The 17,369-nt window shown below is 40.7% G+C and overlaps 1 protein-coding gene across 2 annotated transcripts in view; it reads right to left on the reverse strand.

The window, feature by feature from the left end:
• Positions 1–3,114: 3,114 nt before the first annotated feature.
• Positions 3,115–17,369, reverse strand: part of Hikeshi (heat shock protein nuclear import factor hikeshi) — a 41,700-nt gene continuing 27,445 nt past the window's right edge. For both annotated transcript variants that reach the window (XM_008844140.2, XM_008844139.3), the window contains exons 3-5: positions 9,740–9,891; positions 4,898–5,016; positions 3,115–3,194 (exon numbers count right to left, since the gene is read on the reverse strand). In XM_008844140.2, the coding sequence (XP_008842362.1) occupies positions 3,140–3,194; positions 4,898–5,016; positions 9,740–9,891 (326 nt within the window). In that variant the 3' untranslated portion in view covers positions 3,115–3,139. The remainder of the gene's footprint in view (positions 3,195–4,897; positions 5,017–9,739; positions 9,892–17,369) is intronic.

The following is a 17,369-nucleotide window of genomic DNA, read 5'->3' on the forward strand; positions in this document are numbered from 1 at the left end:
TTAGACTCAACATATTTTTGTAGCCTGGTTTTGGTAATCTAGTTTCCCAGCTACACACAATAGTAGAATAATTGTTTCAATTCTGCTAATTACACTGTAATTAGTTGATGCTTTTTGTCTTAAGTAATAAAAGCCATTGTATAGGCAGAAAGATTGTAAGAGCCAGGGGAGGAGGTGAATGACCATATGGAAATAGAATCTTACAGCCTCCTGGGACTTTGCTTATATGAACCTACAGCAATGGTGGCAGCATGCACAAGACCAATGCAAACTCAACCAGGAAAAAAATCCAGCATAGAACTGGGGAAATGGGCAGCAGATCCAATCTTGGCCAAAGAACTATTGGGTAGATGATTACTACTAGGTGAAGAAGAGCTGATCTTTAAGGGAGTGACTCTAGATAGGCTAACCAGAGCCCAGTGGATGAACTTGCACCGAGGGACATCTGAGGACACTAACTTGACTCAAAGACTTTAACATAAATGCCAGAATTCACGAAATACAGTGCGGTGGGGGGGGGGGTGTATGGGAGGGTGCCAATGGGAAAAGGAGTATAAAGAGGATTAAAATGTTGTGTATGGGGGCTGGAGAGATGGCTCAGCAATTAAGAACACTGGCTGTTCTTGCAGAAGACCCAGGTTCGAATCCCAGCATCCACATGGCCACTAACAGCTGTCCGTAACTCCAGTTCCAGGGGATCCAACAGCCTCTCTGTCTTTTGTGGGCATTGCACGACATAGGTACACTTACCTACATGCAGGCAATACACACATACACATAAAATAAAAATAATAAATAAAATATATAAAAAAATAAATGTGTATGAAATGCACAAAAATTCAGTAAGAATTATTAAAAAAAAATCTTTAAAGCTGTTGTATAGCCACTGTCAAGACACATGATTAAACAACCATCATTTGTTAACAAGAAGGTAATCAAACCACTGAAAACCTGATACACAGTCATAACCCAGTAAATAAAATAACCAACTCCAGGAGATAATGGCCTAGCCTTCAATTTTGGCTGAAGAATGTCAGAGAGAATTGAGAACCACCTTTTAAAAATTATACCACCTGCAAAATCCTAAGTCTACCAAACTTTGACAATGCAAGAAATTACCTAAGGGTTGGGACTAGAGGGACTAGGGAGAAGGACAGCTAACCTAGATCCCTGATTCAAAGAAAGACCACAAACTGATCTAACGCCTCTGTACAGGTTCACATTTTATTAACAATTTTTTTTTTAATGTGTATGTTGTACCTGCATGTAATTAATGTACTATGTGTATGTGATGCCCACAGAAGCCAGAAGAGGGCATCAGATCTCCCGGAACTAGAGTTATGGATGGTTGTTAGCCTCCATGTGGGTGCTGGGACTGGAACTTGGGTCCTCTGCAAGAGCAGCCAGTGCTCTTAACTGCTACATTTCTCTAGTCCCAGGCTCACATACTTTAAAGGCACTGTTATACTCTGGTTTCTCTTTGGATCATTTATGTCTTTTACCTTTTAAAGACACTGTACCATCACCTATCTGCCAAAGCAATCCAAAACTAACAAGGCTCCAAAATTCTTTTAAGTTCCTTTCCTTTATGGATACCCCATGGTTCCTGTACTGTACATAGTCCTTTGTTCGGTAAGCTAATCTATTTAGCTTTGATTATAGGTGAGCTCCTGGGTCTTCAGCCAATGGGCTTCACCAGTATAAGTCAAAACATTCTTTTTTAAATGAGACAAAAATGCTCTATCTTCATGAGCCAAGTCACTGAATCCTGCATTCTATACACAACTGCCTACTAATATTAACAGTTTTAAATAAAAGTTCAGTGGTTTTAAACATGGCAGTTATTAAATAAAAATGCATTATAAAGCCGGGCATGGTGGTGCACACCTTTAATCCCAGCACTTGGGAGGCAGAGGCAGGCAGATCTTTGTGAGTTCGAGGCCAGCTTGGTTCCAGGACAGCTGGGACTACAAGGAGACCCTGTCTCAAAAAGACAGAAAAAAAAAAAAAAGCATCATAAGAAACATTCCCTAAACCAGACATGGTGGCACTGATTTGTAATCCCAGCTCTTGGGAGGCAGAGGCTGGGGATGAGTTCAGGCTCATTCTCTGCTACGTAGGGAGTTTGAGATCAGCCTGGGCTGACACTCTATCTCAAAAGAAACACTTCCTGAAAACAATTTTTTCATGTAACAGTGCATACTTAGTAAGTTTTTCAAAAGTTATCCAATTTTGAGACACCTGACTGAAAGTTAAGTACTCTAAGGAGGAGCATGGTAACACATGCCTATAACTCCCACACTTGACTACACAGTGAACTTGAGGCCACCTATGCCACATGAGACACTGCTCAAACAAACAAGATAAATGAATAGTCTAGCACAGCACTGTGAGAATAAGTGAAAGGCTGTATATGCAATAGTATTTTGAATACTACTGTAGTGACAAGAACTTATTTTTATTTTTTGGTGTTTTTGAAACAGGGTCTCCCTGTAGCCCCAGCTGGCCTGGAACTCACTGTGTAGACCAGGCTGGTCTTGAACTCACAGAGATCTGCCTGCCTCTACCTCCTGAGTGCTGGAACTAAAGGCATGTGCCATCATGCCCAGCCGAGTAGGATTTATTTTTAAGACATGTACAACAGCCAAATTAAAATATGTGTCTCTGAGTAGTACTTCACATTTATAAGGGGAAAAGTAATAATGAAATTTTTCATTTTGGTAAATTTTATGTGTGTGAAGGTATTGCCTGCATCTATGTCCTGCAGTGCCTGTGGAGGTCAGAAGAGGGCGGATTCCCCTGGAACTGGAGTTTCAGACAGTTGTTAGCTGCATGTGGGTGCTGGGAATCAAACCCAGGTCCTCTGGAAGAGCAGCCAGTGCTCTTAACCACTGAGCCATCTCTCCAGTCCCAGATATTTTTGTTTTTATTTCTAGTTTTTATAGATTTTAACTAGTCAGCAGGCAGGGTTTTTCTTAATGTTTTGTTTTAATTTTTATTTTTCCTATTTCTAGTTTTTATAGATATTAACCACAGTCAGTAGGCAATTTTTAAACTTAGATTTCATGATCCTCTTGACTTCATGCTTTTAAATGACAATGACAAATTTCAAAATCCATTAAAAGTTATTTTATTCAATTTATGTTTTCCAAAAGAGAGGGTTCTGTGCTAGTCGTCTTTGAAAGTTTTCATACCTAGAAAAGAAAATTCATATATTTATAAGAACATTTAAATCACATCTTTCAAAACTTACCAAAGAACTTATTAAAAATAATTTTACATGTCATTTTTGAAGAGTTTTTTTTTTTTTTTTTTTGGGTCTTTTTTATGACAGGATCTCCCTGTAGATCACTAAGTAGACCATGTTGACCTTGAACGCACAGAGCTTCACCTGCCTCTGCCTCCTGAGTGCTGGGATTAAAGGTGAGCATCACCACACCCTGCTGAGTTATTCTTAAATAAACAGATGGCACAGTCACTTAACGGGGAGAGAGTAGTTTGATTAGCTTTTGTCAAAGAGTAGCAATCACATAAACTTTAGTAATTACACAAATTTCAGTGCTAGAATGACAATGGAAAAAAACTAACTCATTTTATAGACAGCAGATTCTTAAAAGTAATTTTCTCAAAGTTACATAGCAACATTGTGACAAAACTCAAATCCAGTATATTTCAGTATCCCCAAGCCATACCAGAGTACCACTTCCCTACAAAAACTTCCCAAACATCTCCCTACTAATTCAATGTTCAAACTAAAAAGAAATGCCTACAAAACAAAAACATGGAGAAGTTAGAGAAATAGATAGAACAGTCATTATTTGAGGATGCAGTGCAAACCACACTGATGCCCCAGCTGTGCTGAGTTTCAGTCAAGACTTTCTAAACTGAAGGGAGAAAAGGCTTTGATTGATCTCTCAGGTCTCATACACAGTACTTCTAACTCAATACATACAAACTGTACAAATTCTAATAGTGATCCCTAAAACAGAGTTACCCTGTCTTTATAAATCATAATGACTGCTATGCAATAAGATACTGATGGTAAAAACTAGTCCAGATCTGAACACTACAGTACATACATTATTGGCATGTAAAAAATTGTTTGTTTAGGATGACCTGCATTTGAATGAGTGGAACATGAAACTTGGAGATCAAACCGTAACCTCTACGGGTGAGACCCTAAACACAGAAGTCTCAAAGACCCTGACATGTGAAACAGCTGCATGATTGGTAGAGGAAGTTGGCCAGATCAGAAAGGCATATTAGCTTCCCTGTCTGAGAAAGTAAACATCTTGATCAATATATCACCAGACAATAGCTCTGAGTATGGCATAAACATCCTGCTATGTGACTGCCTTAGCTTACACCAGAAAAAGTTACTGTTCCTGTTTTGGGATTTTTTTTTGTCTAAAAATGTTCTGATGCTTTGTATGCAACTGCAAAAGTTATACATAACTGCTAGTTTCTCTTCTGTATAAAAACCTGTTGAATGCTTAATAAAGTGGGCTTGTAGCCAGACCCACAAGTGTTCAGCCTTCACTCTGGGCCTTTGATCCACCCTCTCGGGGTAGGGTTCCCCATAGGGTGGCCTCTGCAAAAAAAATCAAAACAAAAAAAACCACATTGGTGTCCTCAGTAAAAGAATATGTTTACATATCCAAAGAAATACACTCAGTGGGCATGGTAGCACACACACTGTTAGTCCCAGGCTTAGCAGGCAGATCTCTGTGAGTTCAAGGCCAGCCTGGTCTACATAGTGAGTTCTAGGCCAGCCAAGGCTACAGGGAAACCCTGTCTCAAAAAAAAAAAAAAAAAAAGAAAGAAAGAAAAAAGAAATACACTCATAGGCAAATGCATATATACAGTTACTAAAGCCTTAAATTGAAATGTCTCATACCATTTCAGAACCACATTTGCTGGAATGAACATTTCAGATGGATTGGGTGTCATCTGGGCCTGAGAGACAGCAAATGATGACGCAAAATTGTAGAAGTTGTCCAACATCTTTTGTGTAAACTGAAAAGTTAATAATTGATATGTTAAACAGTTATATGAAATATTAAATTAGACCTCAATATTTTAATTTAAAATATTCCTATACTGGGACTGGAGCAATGACTCAGAGGTTAAAGCACTGACTACTCTTACAGAGGACCCAGATTCAATTCCCAGCAACCACATGGCAGCTAACAACTCTAACTCCAGTTCCAGGGGATCTTATGCCTTCTTCTGACCTCTGTGGGTATTGCATGACACAGGTGCACTTACATACATGCAGGCAATACACTCATACACAAAAAACAAAAATAAAATATATTTTTTAAAATTCCTGTATTAAGTTGGTTTTAAGGAGTGTAAGTTCTAAGACAATCTAATGTTGAAAGTTTAGGATAGTCATAAGATGATATGTTAACCATTTGGGGGGGATAAAGGAAAACTTTCAAACTTTTCTTTCCTCTCCATTTGCATACTCCTCCTCTAAGACCACACTCCCCCATTGTTAGAATACCAAAGAGCCCCATAGATTTAACTGGTCTGGACTATAAAAATGTCTAGTCTATCTTTTGGAGGACCCACATTTCCAGTCTCACTGGTCAATCACCTGGTGATAGAACCACTCCCAGGAAGGCAGGTTCACCTTAAGTTATGCTAAACAGATGGGCAGAATACCTGGTGTGTTAATAAGGTAGTGAATATTTCCTGCCTGGAACTAGCACAAATCTCTGCAGAACTTCCACACCAGCCACAGCCACGTAGGTCTCCGTAAGTCTGTCTGCTTTCCTGAACTCTTCAGGAAAGCGTAATTTCTCCTTTTCTTAATGCCTTTCTTACTAAACATGCTTTCTCTGAGGCTTTGGGGTACTAGCTTCTTTTATTGCTTCACTTTTTCTCTAAAGCTTCCTTCTCCCAGCCATGTGGCTGTGAATCAGCCATGTGTCTGACCTCCATGCAGGCTCTAAACCTGCATGGCTTTCCTTCTTCCTGCCATTCACCTCCTCAAGGCAGTTGCCAAGATTACCAGCTCACCTGCCCTGGGGATTTTTCTTTAAGATTCTAATAAAGTTGTAAAAGCTTCTGTTTGGGTCCATTCTTAAATTCTTTTATGAATGAGACTAAGAACCCTCCAGGGGACCCTCTTTCACCATCACCATATTTCCTCACATAAAACAATAATCATTTCTAAGAAGTCTTTGTCCTGATAGAAAGAGCTACCAGTCATGGTGGTGCTCTCCTGTAGCCCCAGCACTTGGGAGGCAGAGGCAGGCAGATCTCTGTGAGTTCAAGGTTAGCCTGGTCTACATAGCAAGTTCCAGGCCAGTGGGGGCTACAGGGAGACCATTTCAAAAGGACCAAAAAAAAAAGCTACTGGGTTCCCAAGTCTTTTTCCCCACCCCCCCCATGGGAAAAAGGGGGGGGGGGGGGCCACTATTCCATTTCCTTCATTTGTTAATCCATCTTTTCTCATTGACCCTAACATGGTCAAATCTATTAAATTTGGGGAAATTTCCACAGAAGCCAGAAGTAAACTCATTCATAGTTCCCCAAAATCAAATGGGTTTAAAAGGAATAAATTTTAAATAACTTTTCTTAATTAAAAAAAAAAAGATTCCTAGCTTTGCATTACTTTCTCAAAAATACAAAACCAGCCCTGAAGGCTCCTGATGGCTCTTTTCTAGAAGAGGGATTGTTTTATTGGGGTATTAAAATCTGATCATTTAATGTGATAAAGGTAATACAACCCAGAAGAGTTACACTTAAGGTACTTGTTATATTTTCAAGAATTCACTTCGGCATGCTTTGTGCACCTTTAATTCAGGCCAGCCTGATTGATCTACATAGTGAGTTCCAGCTGGCTACATAGTGAGTTCCAGGCCAGCTGGGAGACCCTGTATCAAAAAAAAAAAAAAAAAAAAATTTAGTTCAGTATGGTCATTAACCAAAAGATCAGTGCCACAGCAAGTAACCCTCCACACCAGCAACAAAGAATTTTCTTTTTTTGAGAGAGGGTTCCTAGGTAGCCCAGACTGTCCTGTCCTGGAACTCACTATGTCCCACAGGCTGACCACAAAATCAAGACCCTCCTGCCTCTTCCACCAGAATGATGGAGGATTACAGACATGTGCCTTCACACTTGGCTACAAAGACTTAGATCTAGCTTTAAAAAGGATTTGTGACAGAATATAAACAAAATCTTTCTCAACAGCCACAAAAAATAGCTAATGCTAGGCTAATGAAGCTTTTATGGAAAATAATTTAAGACTAAATTGAAGGTCAAGAAAGAAAACAAAGGAGTGTGTTTGGTTTTTGGAGCTGAGGACTAAACCCTGGGCCTTGCTTGCTAGTCAAGCGCTCTACCACTGGGCTAAATCCCCAGCCCTCAAAGGGACTGTTTTTTCATTTTTGACTTTGGGTTTTTTTGAGACAGGATCAAAAGACAGTCTTAGCTAGCCTGGAACTTGCTAAGTAGACCAGGCTGGGCTCAAACCCACAGAGATCCATCAGCCTCTGCTTCCTGAGTGCATTTGTTTGTTTTTTGTTTGTTTGTTTGGTGTTTTTGAGACAGGGTCTCCCTGTAGCCCCAGCTAGCCTAGAACTTTCTATGTAGACCAGGCTGGCCTCGAACTCACAGAGATCCACCTGCCCCTGCTTCCCAAGTGCTGGGATTAAAGGTGTGCGCCACCATACCAGGCACTGGTTTTGTTTTAAACCACATTCAACAGAAAAATACATGATGCCACACACAGGAAGACAATGTGTAAAGGTAACAAATTCTCTTCAAACGTACAAATTCAATGCAACTTTCCACAAAACTCTAAACAAGTTTTTCAGTCAACTTGACAAGGTGATTCTGTATGGAGCTCAACAAGATGATGACTCAGCACACCTACGAATGGTGAAAGAAAAACCTGAATTTGAGTAACAGGCCCAGAAAATAATCAGTTCACAGTGGGAAAAACAAAAAACCAACCCGGAGTTCCAAGGGGGATGACAAGATAAATTTCAAACTGATGCACTTTACACTTGGAGAATTTGGGCATAAATCAGAACTAGAATGAAAAATCTGTGCAAAAGAAAAGGATGAGGCCTTTATTAACTAAGGAAAACCTGAAGTTCTGTGGGAAAATACAAGTACTGTGCTATCTATAGCTCAGTTCTGAACAATAGTTACCTGGTGGAAGCACTGACACCTCTGGCTCTTAATAAGACTCTCTATGGGAAGGAGGGAAGAAAGGATGTGTGTGCACGGGTAACTATGTGTGTCGAGGAATGGGGGGAGCAAAATCACCATGTTTCACACTGCTGAGGCAATGGAATTCAGAAAAATTAAGAAGAGATTGAACAAATTTTGCCTGAAACATAGGAGCAATGAACAGCAAACAGGAGAAGAAACAGATGACAAGAAAAGGAGGGTTGAGAGTGATTACTTCCAAGGGGCAGAGGACAGGTTCGACAGAGGATGGCTGTTTTGCATAGAAAACTATTTGATGTTCTGAACCAAATACACAGAGTGGTAACTGTGAAAATTAAATAATTAACCAAGAGTAATTAAATAAAAAACATGTTGAAATACACAGATAATTACACAAATCCTGAAGTACAGATTAATCTAAAGTTAGAAGAGCAGCTACCCGGGAGGTGGAAAAGCAAAGACCAGAGACTAGGGATATAGCTCAGTGGCAAACCCATGCTCATTAGCATGCACAAAAACACAAAACGGGAGGGAGGGAAAAAGAAACCCAGAAATTAGCAGCAAATACAAGAGAATATAACAAACCTAGCAGGAGATTCTTTGAAATCTTCCCATATACACTGCAACGTTTATTTTAGTTTAGTTCTTTTTGAGACAGGGTACCCTGGTAGCCCCAGCTGGCCTGCAACTCACTACATAGACCAGGCTGGCCTGGAACTCACAGGTATCCACCTGCCTCTGCCTGCTGGGATTAAAAGCATGAGCCACCACACCCAGCTGTACTTCAGCATTTATTATTACGCCAACATCATAATCACCTGAACAAATTGACGCACGTTTTTAGGAGTGGGCCCAAACTCTGAGGACGCTAGTTCCCCTAACTAGTTATTAGAGCCATCTGTCTCCCAGAGCTGTGCTGCTGATGATCTCTCTTGTCCCCTCAAACTGTGAAAATAGAGCTGTCTGTATCCCCACCCCGTGCTGATGAAACTGACTCTAGAACCTTGTTTCTCCCACTCTGTTCCTGGTCAGGCCACACCCACAATTTACTAAAAATGACTTCTCCAGCTTCATTTAGAAAGTACAAATTCAAATTCAGCTCCACCCTTACTCTCCACAGACAGGTCATCTTTTCATCCCTAGTTCAGGTTCATCTAAGGTGTCCAATATCACTTCAAGGGCTGTGACACAGCTCAGGGAAGAGTGCTTGACTAGCACATACAAGGCCCAGCACCATGAAGAAAAACAAAAGCTACTGCTTCAGCAGCCCTCCACTCTCTTACCGCGCCACAGTTCTCCTCTCAACATAATGCTAAGTGAAATAACCAGCCACAGAAAGACAAATATTGATGATCCTTCTTACATGTGAAAGCTATAAAGTTGAACTCACAGAAGCAGACAGAACAGTAGTAGTCAAAGGATAAGGGGTGAAGGGGACAGAAATGGAGAACTGTTGGTCAGAGTCATCTCATACGCCATAAAGATGCATTTTAATTTGTCACCTTAAAGTGGGGGCAGGAACAAAAGGATGAAATGTGTATGTATTACCTGAGTGAAGGAGTCCACTGAGGACACTGCAGCACTGCTGACAGGAGTCTGCTGAGCCAGGCTATCCAATAATTCCACTGATATTCCAATCTGAGCAACAGAGGGAGTTCGTACAATATTCATGGCTCCAAATGGGTGTTGACTTCCTTCTCCTGAAACAATTACAAGTGCCACATATTTCAAATGAACTTCTAGTCATACCAAATCCTCTGTAAATGAAGAACCTCCGATTTAGGTGCACCAAAAAGTATTCTTGGACTGGAAAGATGGCTCAGCGGTTAAGAGCACTGACTTTTCTTGTAGAAGACCTGGGTTTGATTCCCAGTACCTACATGGCAGCTAACAACTGTCCATAACTCTAGTTCCAGGGGATTCAACACTCTCTTCTGATTTCCTCGGGCACTGAACAACACGGGTGCACTTACATGCATGCAGGCAATACACTCACAAAATAAAAATAAAATAGTAAGTTCAAGTTTATCTCTTTTCAAATAACTATAAAAGGCTTAGTTTCCGCATACTAAAATTCAAGATTTCCCACCAGAAAAACAGATGTTACTTTTCTAAAACTTACCAAAAACTACTATGGCTAAAAACACACACCAGTAGAAATTAGAACTTATCAAGTAAGGAACACTCAATGCTAAATCTGAAAGTGGACTTTTAAAACAGTTTTACCATTCTCTGACATTCCATTACAGAACTGTCCTAGATTGCTCTTACTGCCCCAAAGCAGCATGGCACAGACAAGAACCCAAAATAGGAAAATCAACATCTCAAAAGTAAGCAGAAAAATAATCAATTACATTGATTATCATTGTCAAAACAATTAAAATTTTAAAAAGGCTGGAGAGAGGGCTCAGCAGTTAAGAGCACTGGCTGCTCTTGCAGAGGACCACATTTAAATTCCCAGCACCCTCACAGCTAACAACCATTTTAACTTCAGTTCCAGGGGATCTGATGCCCTCTTCTGGCCTCCACAGGCATTGCACACACGGGTACACTTACATACATGTAGGCAAAATACTCATACACATAAAAATAGTTCTCCCTCTTGCAGCCAGGAGACATCCTTACTTATACCTTTACCAGTGCCCTATGTCACATGGTATGGTACTTGCCCACATCCCTCCCCTCCAAGGAAAGCCTATAAGAGTCAGAAACTGTTCTTGGGATCTGTAAGAATAGAGGTTTCCATCTCTCCCTTCAGCCCTGCATGGTTACCTGAGGCCATGGTGCTGTTATTTCTTCTATGACTGGGGAGAAGATGTCTCCCTTCACAGTCCCTACTGTGCGTGCTATCCATAACAGCTTTCTGCTAATGCAGCTCCTCCTCAGGTCTGAGGGCTTGCTCTCCTGAAGAGCAATCATCTCAGCTTTCCTTTTCTATGAACCCCTGCTCTTTTTAACATAAGTCTCCCCAGGAAAAGTCACACAGAACATGGAATAAATATACCCATCTTATAAATCTCCCCTAGCACCACACAAAAATGTAGATAAGTAAACAGGTTTCTACTTATGGCTGTATATTATTCTTTTTCTGCATAAGCACTGTCAAAATGCAATACTTCAAAACACAATTTTGAAACCTTTAGCGGCTCATAATTTGTTAAAAGGATAATCATCTTCTCTAGCCACAAAACATTCTCATTTTTACATTTATAAACATTATTAAGAATGATCAACTGTGGGGATGGTGACGTGGCTCACTGAGTAATGGTGCTTACTATCAAGACTCACTGTCGGGAGCTGGAGAAACAACAATCATTACCAAAAAATATAATATAGCTCTACAAACAGTTGACTTAAGCAGGAAATTCTGCCTGCACTAGTAACCTTGAGAAAGAATTTATGGCAAGGTTATCTTTCTCTTCCTCTTGCAAACAGTTCTCGGAAAGATAAGTCATGCAGTAATCCCTTGGAACACCTGGCGGTCAGTCACGTTGCTGAATTGCTCAGTCCCCCTCCCATACCCATAAAAATGCTGTAACCTTTTGACCAACTTCTTCAACCCCTTCTAAATACAAACTGTATATAAGAAAAGCTTGCAATACAATAAAGCGACCCTTGACAAGTGGACTTGCTTGGGCTCCATCTCCTCTTTCTCACCCGTTTTTCCTTTCAGGAAGTGGTCCCCCTTGAGCTTTACCTGTACAGGGTCCCCGCAGGCGGGGGCACCTCACGACCCGAGTTTGATTCCTGGGACCCACAAGGTGGAAGAAGAGAACCAACTCCCGCAAACTGTTCTCTGATCTCCACATGCACACCATGGCATATTCTCTCTCCCTCTCCCTCTCCCTCTCCCTCTCCCCCCCCTCTCTCTCTGTCTCTCTCTCTAACACACGCACACACACTGTAAATGTATAAAAAGAATAAATAGGAGGGCTGGCAAGACAGTTCATCAGAAGTCTCAATACCTGAATTCCATCTTCAGGACCCGCATGGTAGAAGGAGAGAACTGACTCCTGCAAGCTGTCCTCTGACCAGAAGATGCACACTGGCACATACGCTCACACACATATATACACAACAATACATTTTAAATTATAAAACATAAAGATAAATAACTCTGAAGCCGGGCATGGTGGCGCACACCTGTAGTCCCAGCACTTGGGAGGTAGAGGCAGGTGGATCTCTGAATTCAAGGCCAGCCTGGTCTATATTGTGAGTTCCAGGCCAGCTTGGGCTACAGGGAGACCCTGTTTCAAAAAGACCAACAACAACAACAACAATAATAATAATAATAATAATAATAATAATAATAAATAACTCTCTAAGAATGAATGCTTGTGAAGGATTTTCCACATTAGATTAACTGATGTAGGAAGATCCGATGCTCTATTTTCTTTCTGTTACTGAAATAAAGCACTATCACGAAAAGCAAATTAAAGGTTTTATCTGGTTTATACTTCCAGGCTACAGTCCATCTTTGAGGGAAGTCAGGGCAGGAACTCAAGCAGGGGCTTGAAACAGAATCCATGGAGGAACACTGCTTGTTGGCTTGCACTCTGGGTCATGCTTAGCTAGCAATCTAATAGACTACTTGCCTAGGGAATGGTGCCACATACAGTGGGCTGGGCTGTCCTACATTCACTAATAATAAACAAGCACTCACAGACATGCTCAGACCAACCTGATCTAGGAAATTCCTCAACTGAAGCTTGATGATTCTAGGCTGTATAAAGTTGACAATCAAGGCTAACTAGGCCACCCTGAATGTGTGTGTTGCCACTGTATTGGCTGGGGTCCTGAAACGAATAAAAAAGGAGTGGAAAGCTGAGCACAAGCACTCATTGCTTTCTGCTTGTAGACTGTGGGTGCAACACAGTCAGATCTCAAGCTCCTGCCATCACAATTTCCTAGCATGATAGACTGTACCCTGGAACTCTGAGCCAAAACCAACCCTTCTTAGGTTGCTTTGGTCAAGTGTTAGTTACAACAAGGGGACAAGTGACTAACACGCCAATTTGGTGGATTTTCTTTTTTTCAGTTTTATACCTATTTCCCATTTCCTTTCAATTACCTTTGATTATAAACCCACATTCAGGATCTTCATACATCTTTTCACCACATACCTAAGATGTTAATACTGTGTAAAAATTCCTTCTTAAATGACTGAGTAAAATACCTTATTTCCTTCAGTGAGCTAGGTGTGGTGGCCCAGGCCTATTAATCCTAGCACTCGGGAGGCAGAGGCAAGCAGATCTCTGTGAGTTGGAGGCCAGCCTGGTCTACACTTCAAGTTGCAGGACAGCTGGGGTTACAGGGAGACCCTGTCTCAAAAAGACAAAAACAAAACAAAGAAAAAGCCCAAATAGTTCATGATCAGTTACTTAGTTGAAGAAATTCAGATGACAAGCACATCATCTGAAGACTCATTAGCTATCTCTGCTAATGCAAGAAACTTCACTATCATCTATCACTTTTATATGTTTTCATTTACCCCACTGTAAAACTTCCTCTACCAATTACTTTTCTTTGCTATTATGAGCAAATTATAAATTTCATATTGTTTAACAAAAACTAAAAGAAGGCCATAAAGATGTCCTAGTCTCTTCATATTTCTTAAAAGATGACACAATCTTTTGAGAAACACTATATGAAAATTATAGGTCAGTGCAATGACAAAGGTTCACAGATCAAATCTGGCCCACGCTCAATTTTGGTATGACCTGGGAGCTAATACTTCTACTATGTGGCTCTTTACAAAAAAGTTAGCCAACCTCTGTCATGGGAAATACCATCATTTTTCCATTTTTCTTATTATTTCACATTTCAGCCCTTTTTCTTTGGTACAGTTGAAAATAAGTGATGTATAATGATGAAATAATTTTTTGGTTGAAATGCCAAAATCTTTAAGATACTGGAATAAGCCAGTACTTGGGAGGTAGAGGCAGACTGATCTCTGAGTTCAAGGCCAGCCTGGTCTATATAGCAAGGCCAGCTGGGGCTACAAGGAGACCCTGTCTCAAAAAGACAAAAAAATAAAACCTAATCTAAACTCTACCACTATACACAAAGCACAAAGCAAAAAGGTTCCTACTGTCAAGGAGCTTTGTCAAACAGGCGCAATAAGTCACTTAACCATTCTGAACTGGTTTCATTGTCTGGGTGATTTTTGGTTTCTTCTTGTTCCAATTATTTATTTTTATTTTATGTATATGAGCATTTTACCTGCATGTATCTATGTATGCCCACAGAGGCCAGAAGAGGCCGGATTCCCTGCAAGTGAAGTTTATAGATGGTTGCTAGCTGCCATGTGCATGCTGGGAACCGAACTCTGATCCTTTTGCAAGAACAGCCAGCGCTCTTAACCACTGAGCCATCTCTCCAGCCCCCTGGTTTCATTTTTTTTTTGAGACAAGGTCTCAGTTAGCCCAGGCTAGCCTTGAACTCTTGATCTTTCAGTCTCCACCTCCTGACTACTGAGATTACAGGTAGAAGGTGCCACTATATCCAATTTATCTGGGCGATTTCTAATATGTCTTTTAACATTGGCATTCTATAACTGTAAAAACAACCATTTATGAGTGCCAATTGTGCCATTTTTTCCATACCTTTTTCTAATGCACTTTGCATACATTACATTTAATGTTTATGAAACCCCTTGCATGTGGGTATTATTTCCAATTAACCTGAATTCAATTCTCCTCTGTGGTCAAAACACCTCCATCAAGAGTATACACCTAGAGCTAGATGTGGTGGCACATGCTGGCAGTTATCAGCTACTCAGGTGGCTAAGGCAGGAGGATTCCTTGAGCCCTCCGTTTTGTGTTTTGTCTTTTTGAAACAGGGTCTCCCTGTAGCCCCAACTGGCCTGGAACTTGCTATGTAGACTAGGCTGGCCTTGAACTCACAGAGATCCACCTGACTCTGTCTCCCTAGTGGAACCCTCTGTTTTGAGACCAGCCTGGGCAGCATAGCAAGACCTCTTGGCAGCTGGGCATGGTTTTACATGCCTATAATCCCAGCCTTTGGGAGGTGGAGGTAAGAGTTCAAGCCCAGCTTTAGCTAATATGGATGGGCTACATGAGGCCATATCTCAAAAGCAAAACAAATGACAAAAAAAAAAAAGAAACCCTAATGTGTCACTGAGACCTTATGTAAAGAGGTAGACATTGCTTAGTAACCCTAGCAAGAAAATTCCCACAACACATGGTAAACTTATTTGTTAATGTTACTACGGTTCATGGTTGTTTTTTAAAAAAAAAAAAAAAAAAAAGACAAGTAAGAGAAAATGTTAAAGGGGGCTTAGCAATTAAGAGAACTAGTGCCTCTTGTAGAGGACTTGGGTTTGGTTCCCTCCATCCACGTGGCAGCTCACAACAGCCTGTAACTCTAGTTCCAAGGGGGTTGACACACTCTTCTGGCCTCTCTGGGAATTGTGTACATGTGGTGTACACACATACATGCAGGCAAACACCCATATACATAAAATGAAAATAGACAAATCTCTTTTTAAAAGAAAATGTTTTTAAAAAATGTAAAATAGGAAATGTTTTTAGTTAAGAAAGATTTGTGTCTGAAGATTAAGATAGCTGGATGCTTTTCTAGAATGGAAAAGAAAGCTGGAAAACCCAGTCAAGTTACAGAGGTCTGAGTATAAGTAAGTTCTATAAAGTGCGTAAAAGATGAGACCCAGGGGCTGGAGGGATGGCTCAGCAGTTAAGCGCACTGGCTGTTCTGGCTGTTCTTGCAGAAGACCTGGGTTCAAATCTAAACACTGACATGGTAGCTAACAACCATCTGTAACTCCAGTTCCAGGGGATCTGACACACTCTTCTGTTCTCCGAGGGCACTGTACAACTCAAGAACACTACATACATACAGGCAAAATACTCATACACATAAAATACAAAAATTTTTAAAGTAAATAATTTTTTTTCAAGATAAAACTCAGGGGCTGGAGAAATGGTTCAACATTTAAGAGCACGGACTGCTCTTGCAGAGGATGAGGGTTCAATTCCCAGCACCCAGATGACAGCTAACAACTGTCCATAACTCCAGTTCCAGGGGATGCCTTCTTCTGACATTCACAGGCACTGTATGACATGGGTACATTTACATACATAGAGGCATAATGCTCATACACAAAATAAAGCTGGGTCTGATGGTACACACCTTTAGTCCCAGCACTCAGGAGGCAGAAGCAGGAAGATCTCTGGTCTACATAGTTCCAGGCCAGCTGGGGCTATAGGGAGACCCTGTCTCAAAAAGACCAAAAATAAGTAAATAAATAAATAAATAAAGGTGTGATGGTACACACCTTTAGTCCCAGCACTCAGGAGGCAGAGGCAGGAAGATCTCTGGTCTACATAGTTCCAGGCCAGCTGGGGCTATAGGGAGACCCTGTCTCAAAAAGACCAAAAATAAGTAAATAAATAAATAAATAAAGGTGTGATGGTACACACCTTTAGTCCCAGCACTCAGGAGGCAGAGGCAGACAGATATCTTGAGTTTGAGGCCACCCTGGTCTACATAGTAAGTTCCAGGTCAGCCAAGGCTGCATCGTGAGATTCTAACTTTAAATAAATAAATAATTCTTTTAAAAATTGCACTTTATTCTAGAGCACAATCTTCAAGTTGAGGCATGAATGATGAAACCTGTTATTGTTCCCCCAAAATATATGCTACTATATTGTGACTTATATCATATCCTGCTTTTAACTAGCCACCAAAAATGTGACCTCATCAATGCATAAACATAGGTTTCAGACATGCTGATGCTTACACTGCAAAGAAATCTTTGTGAATTCCACACTACCCACAGAAAAGTCAAAACAATCTCAGGGAAAAGAAAGATTTTCAAATGTTAGAGGTAGTTTGCAGAGCTTGGAGAATGTGGTTTGAAGTAGGCTATCAACTCAAAAGGCAGCACTAGAGGGAGATAAGCTGCTGAGGAGAACGACTAGGAGGGACTGGGGTGTAGCTCAGTGGCAGAGCCCTTGCCTAGCATTTACAAGGCCCTAGGTTTGAACTCTAGCACACTAAACAGCGCGCTGCAGTATGTTACTTGAAATCCTCTATCTTGTCTTCTATAAAAATATGTTTCAGATAAATAAGTCTAATAAGATTTGAAATATGGGTCCAGAACCCAGGAAGCTGAGGCAGGAGGGTTTCCAGTTCAACG

The sequence above is a fragment of the Nannospalax galili genome, unplaced genomic scaffold (genome assembly GCF_000622305.1).
Source record: "Nannospalax galili isolate Female #2095 unplaced genomic scaffold, S.galili_v1.0 scaffold278, whole genome shotgun sequence".
NCBI lineage: Eukaryota > Metazoa > Chordata > Mammalia > Rodentia > Spalacidae > Nannospalax > Nannospalax galili.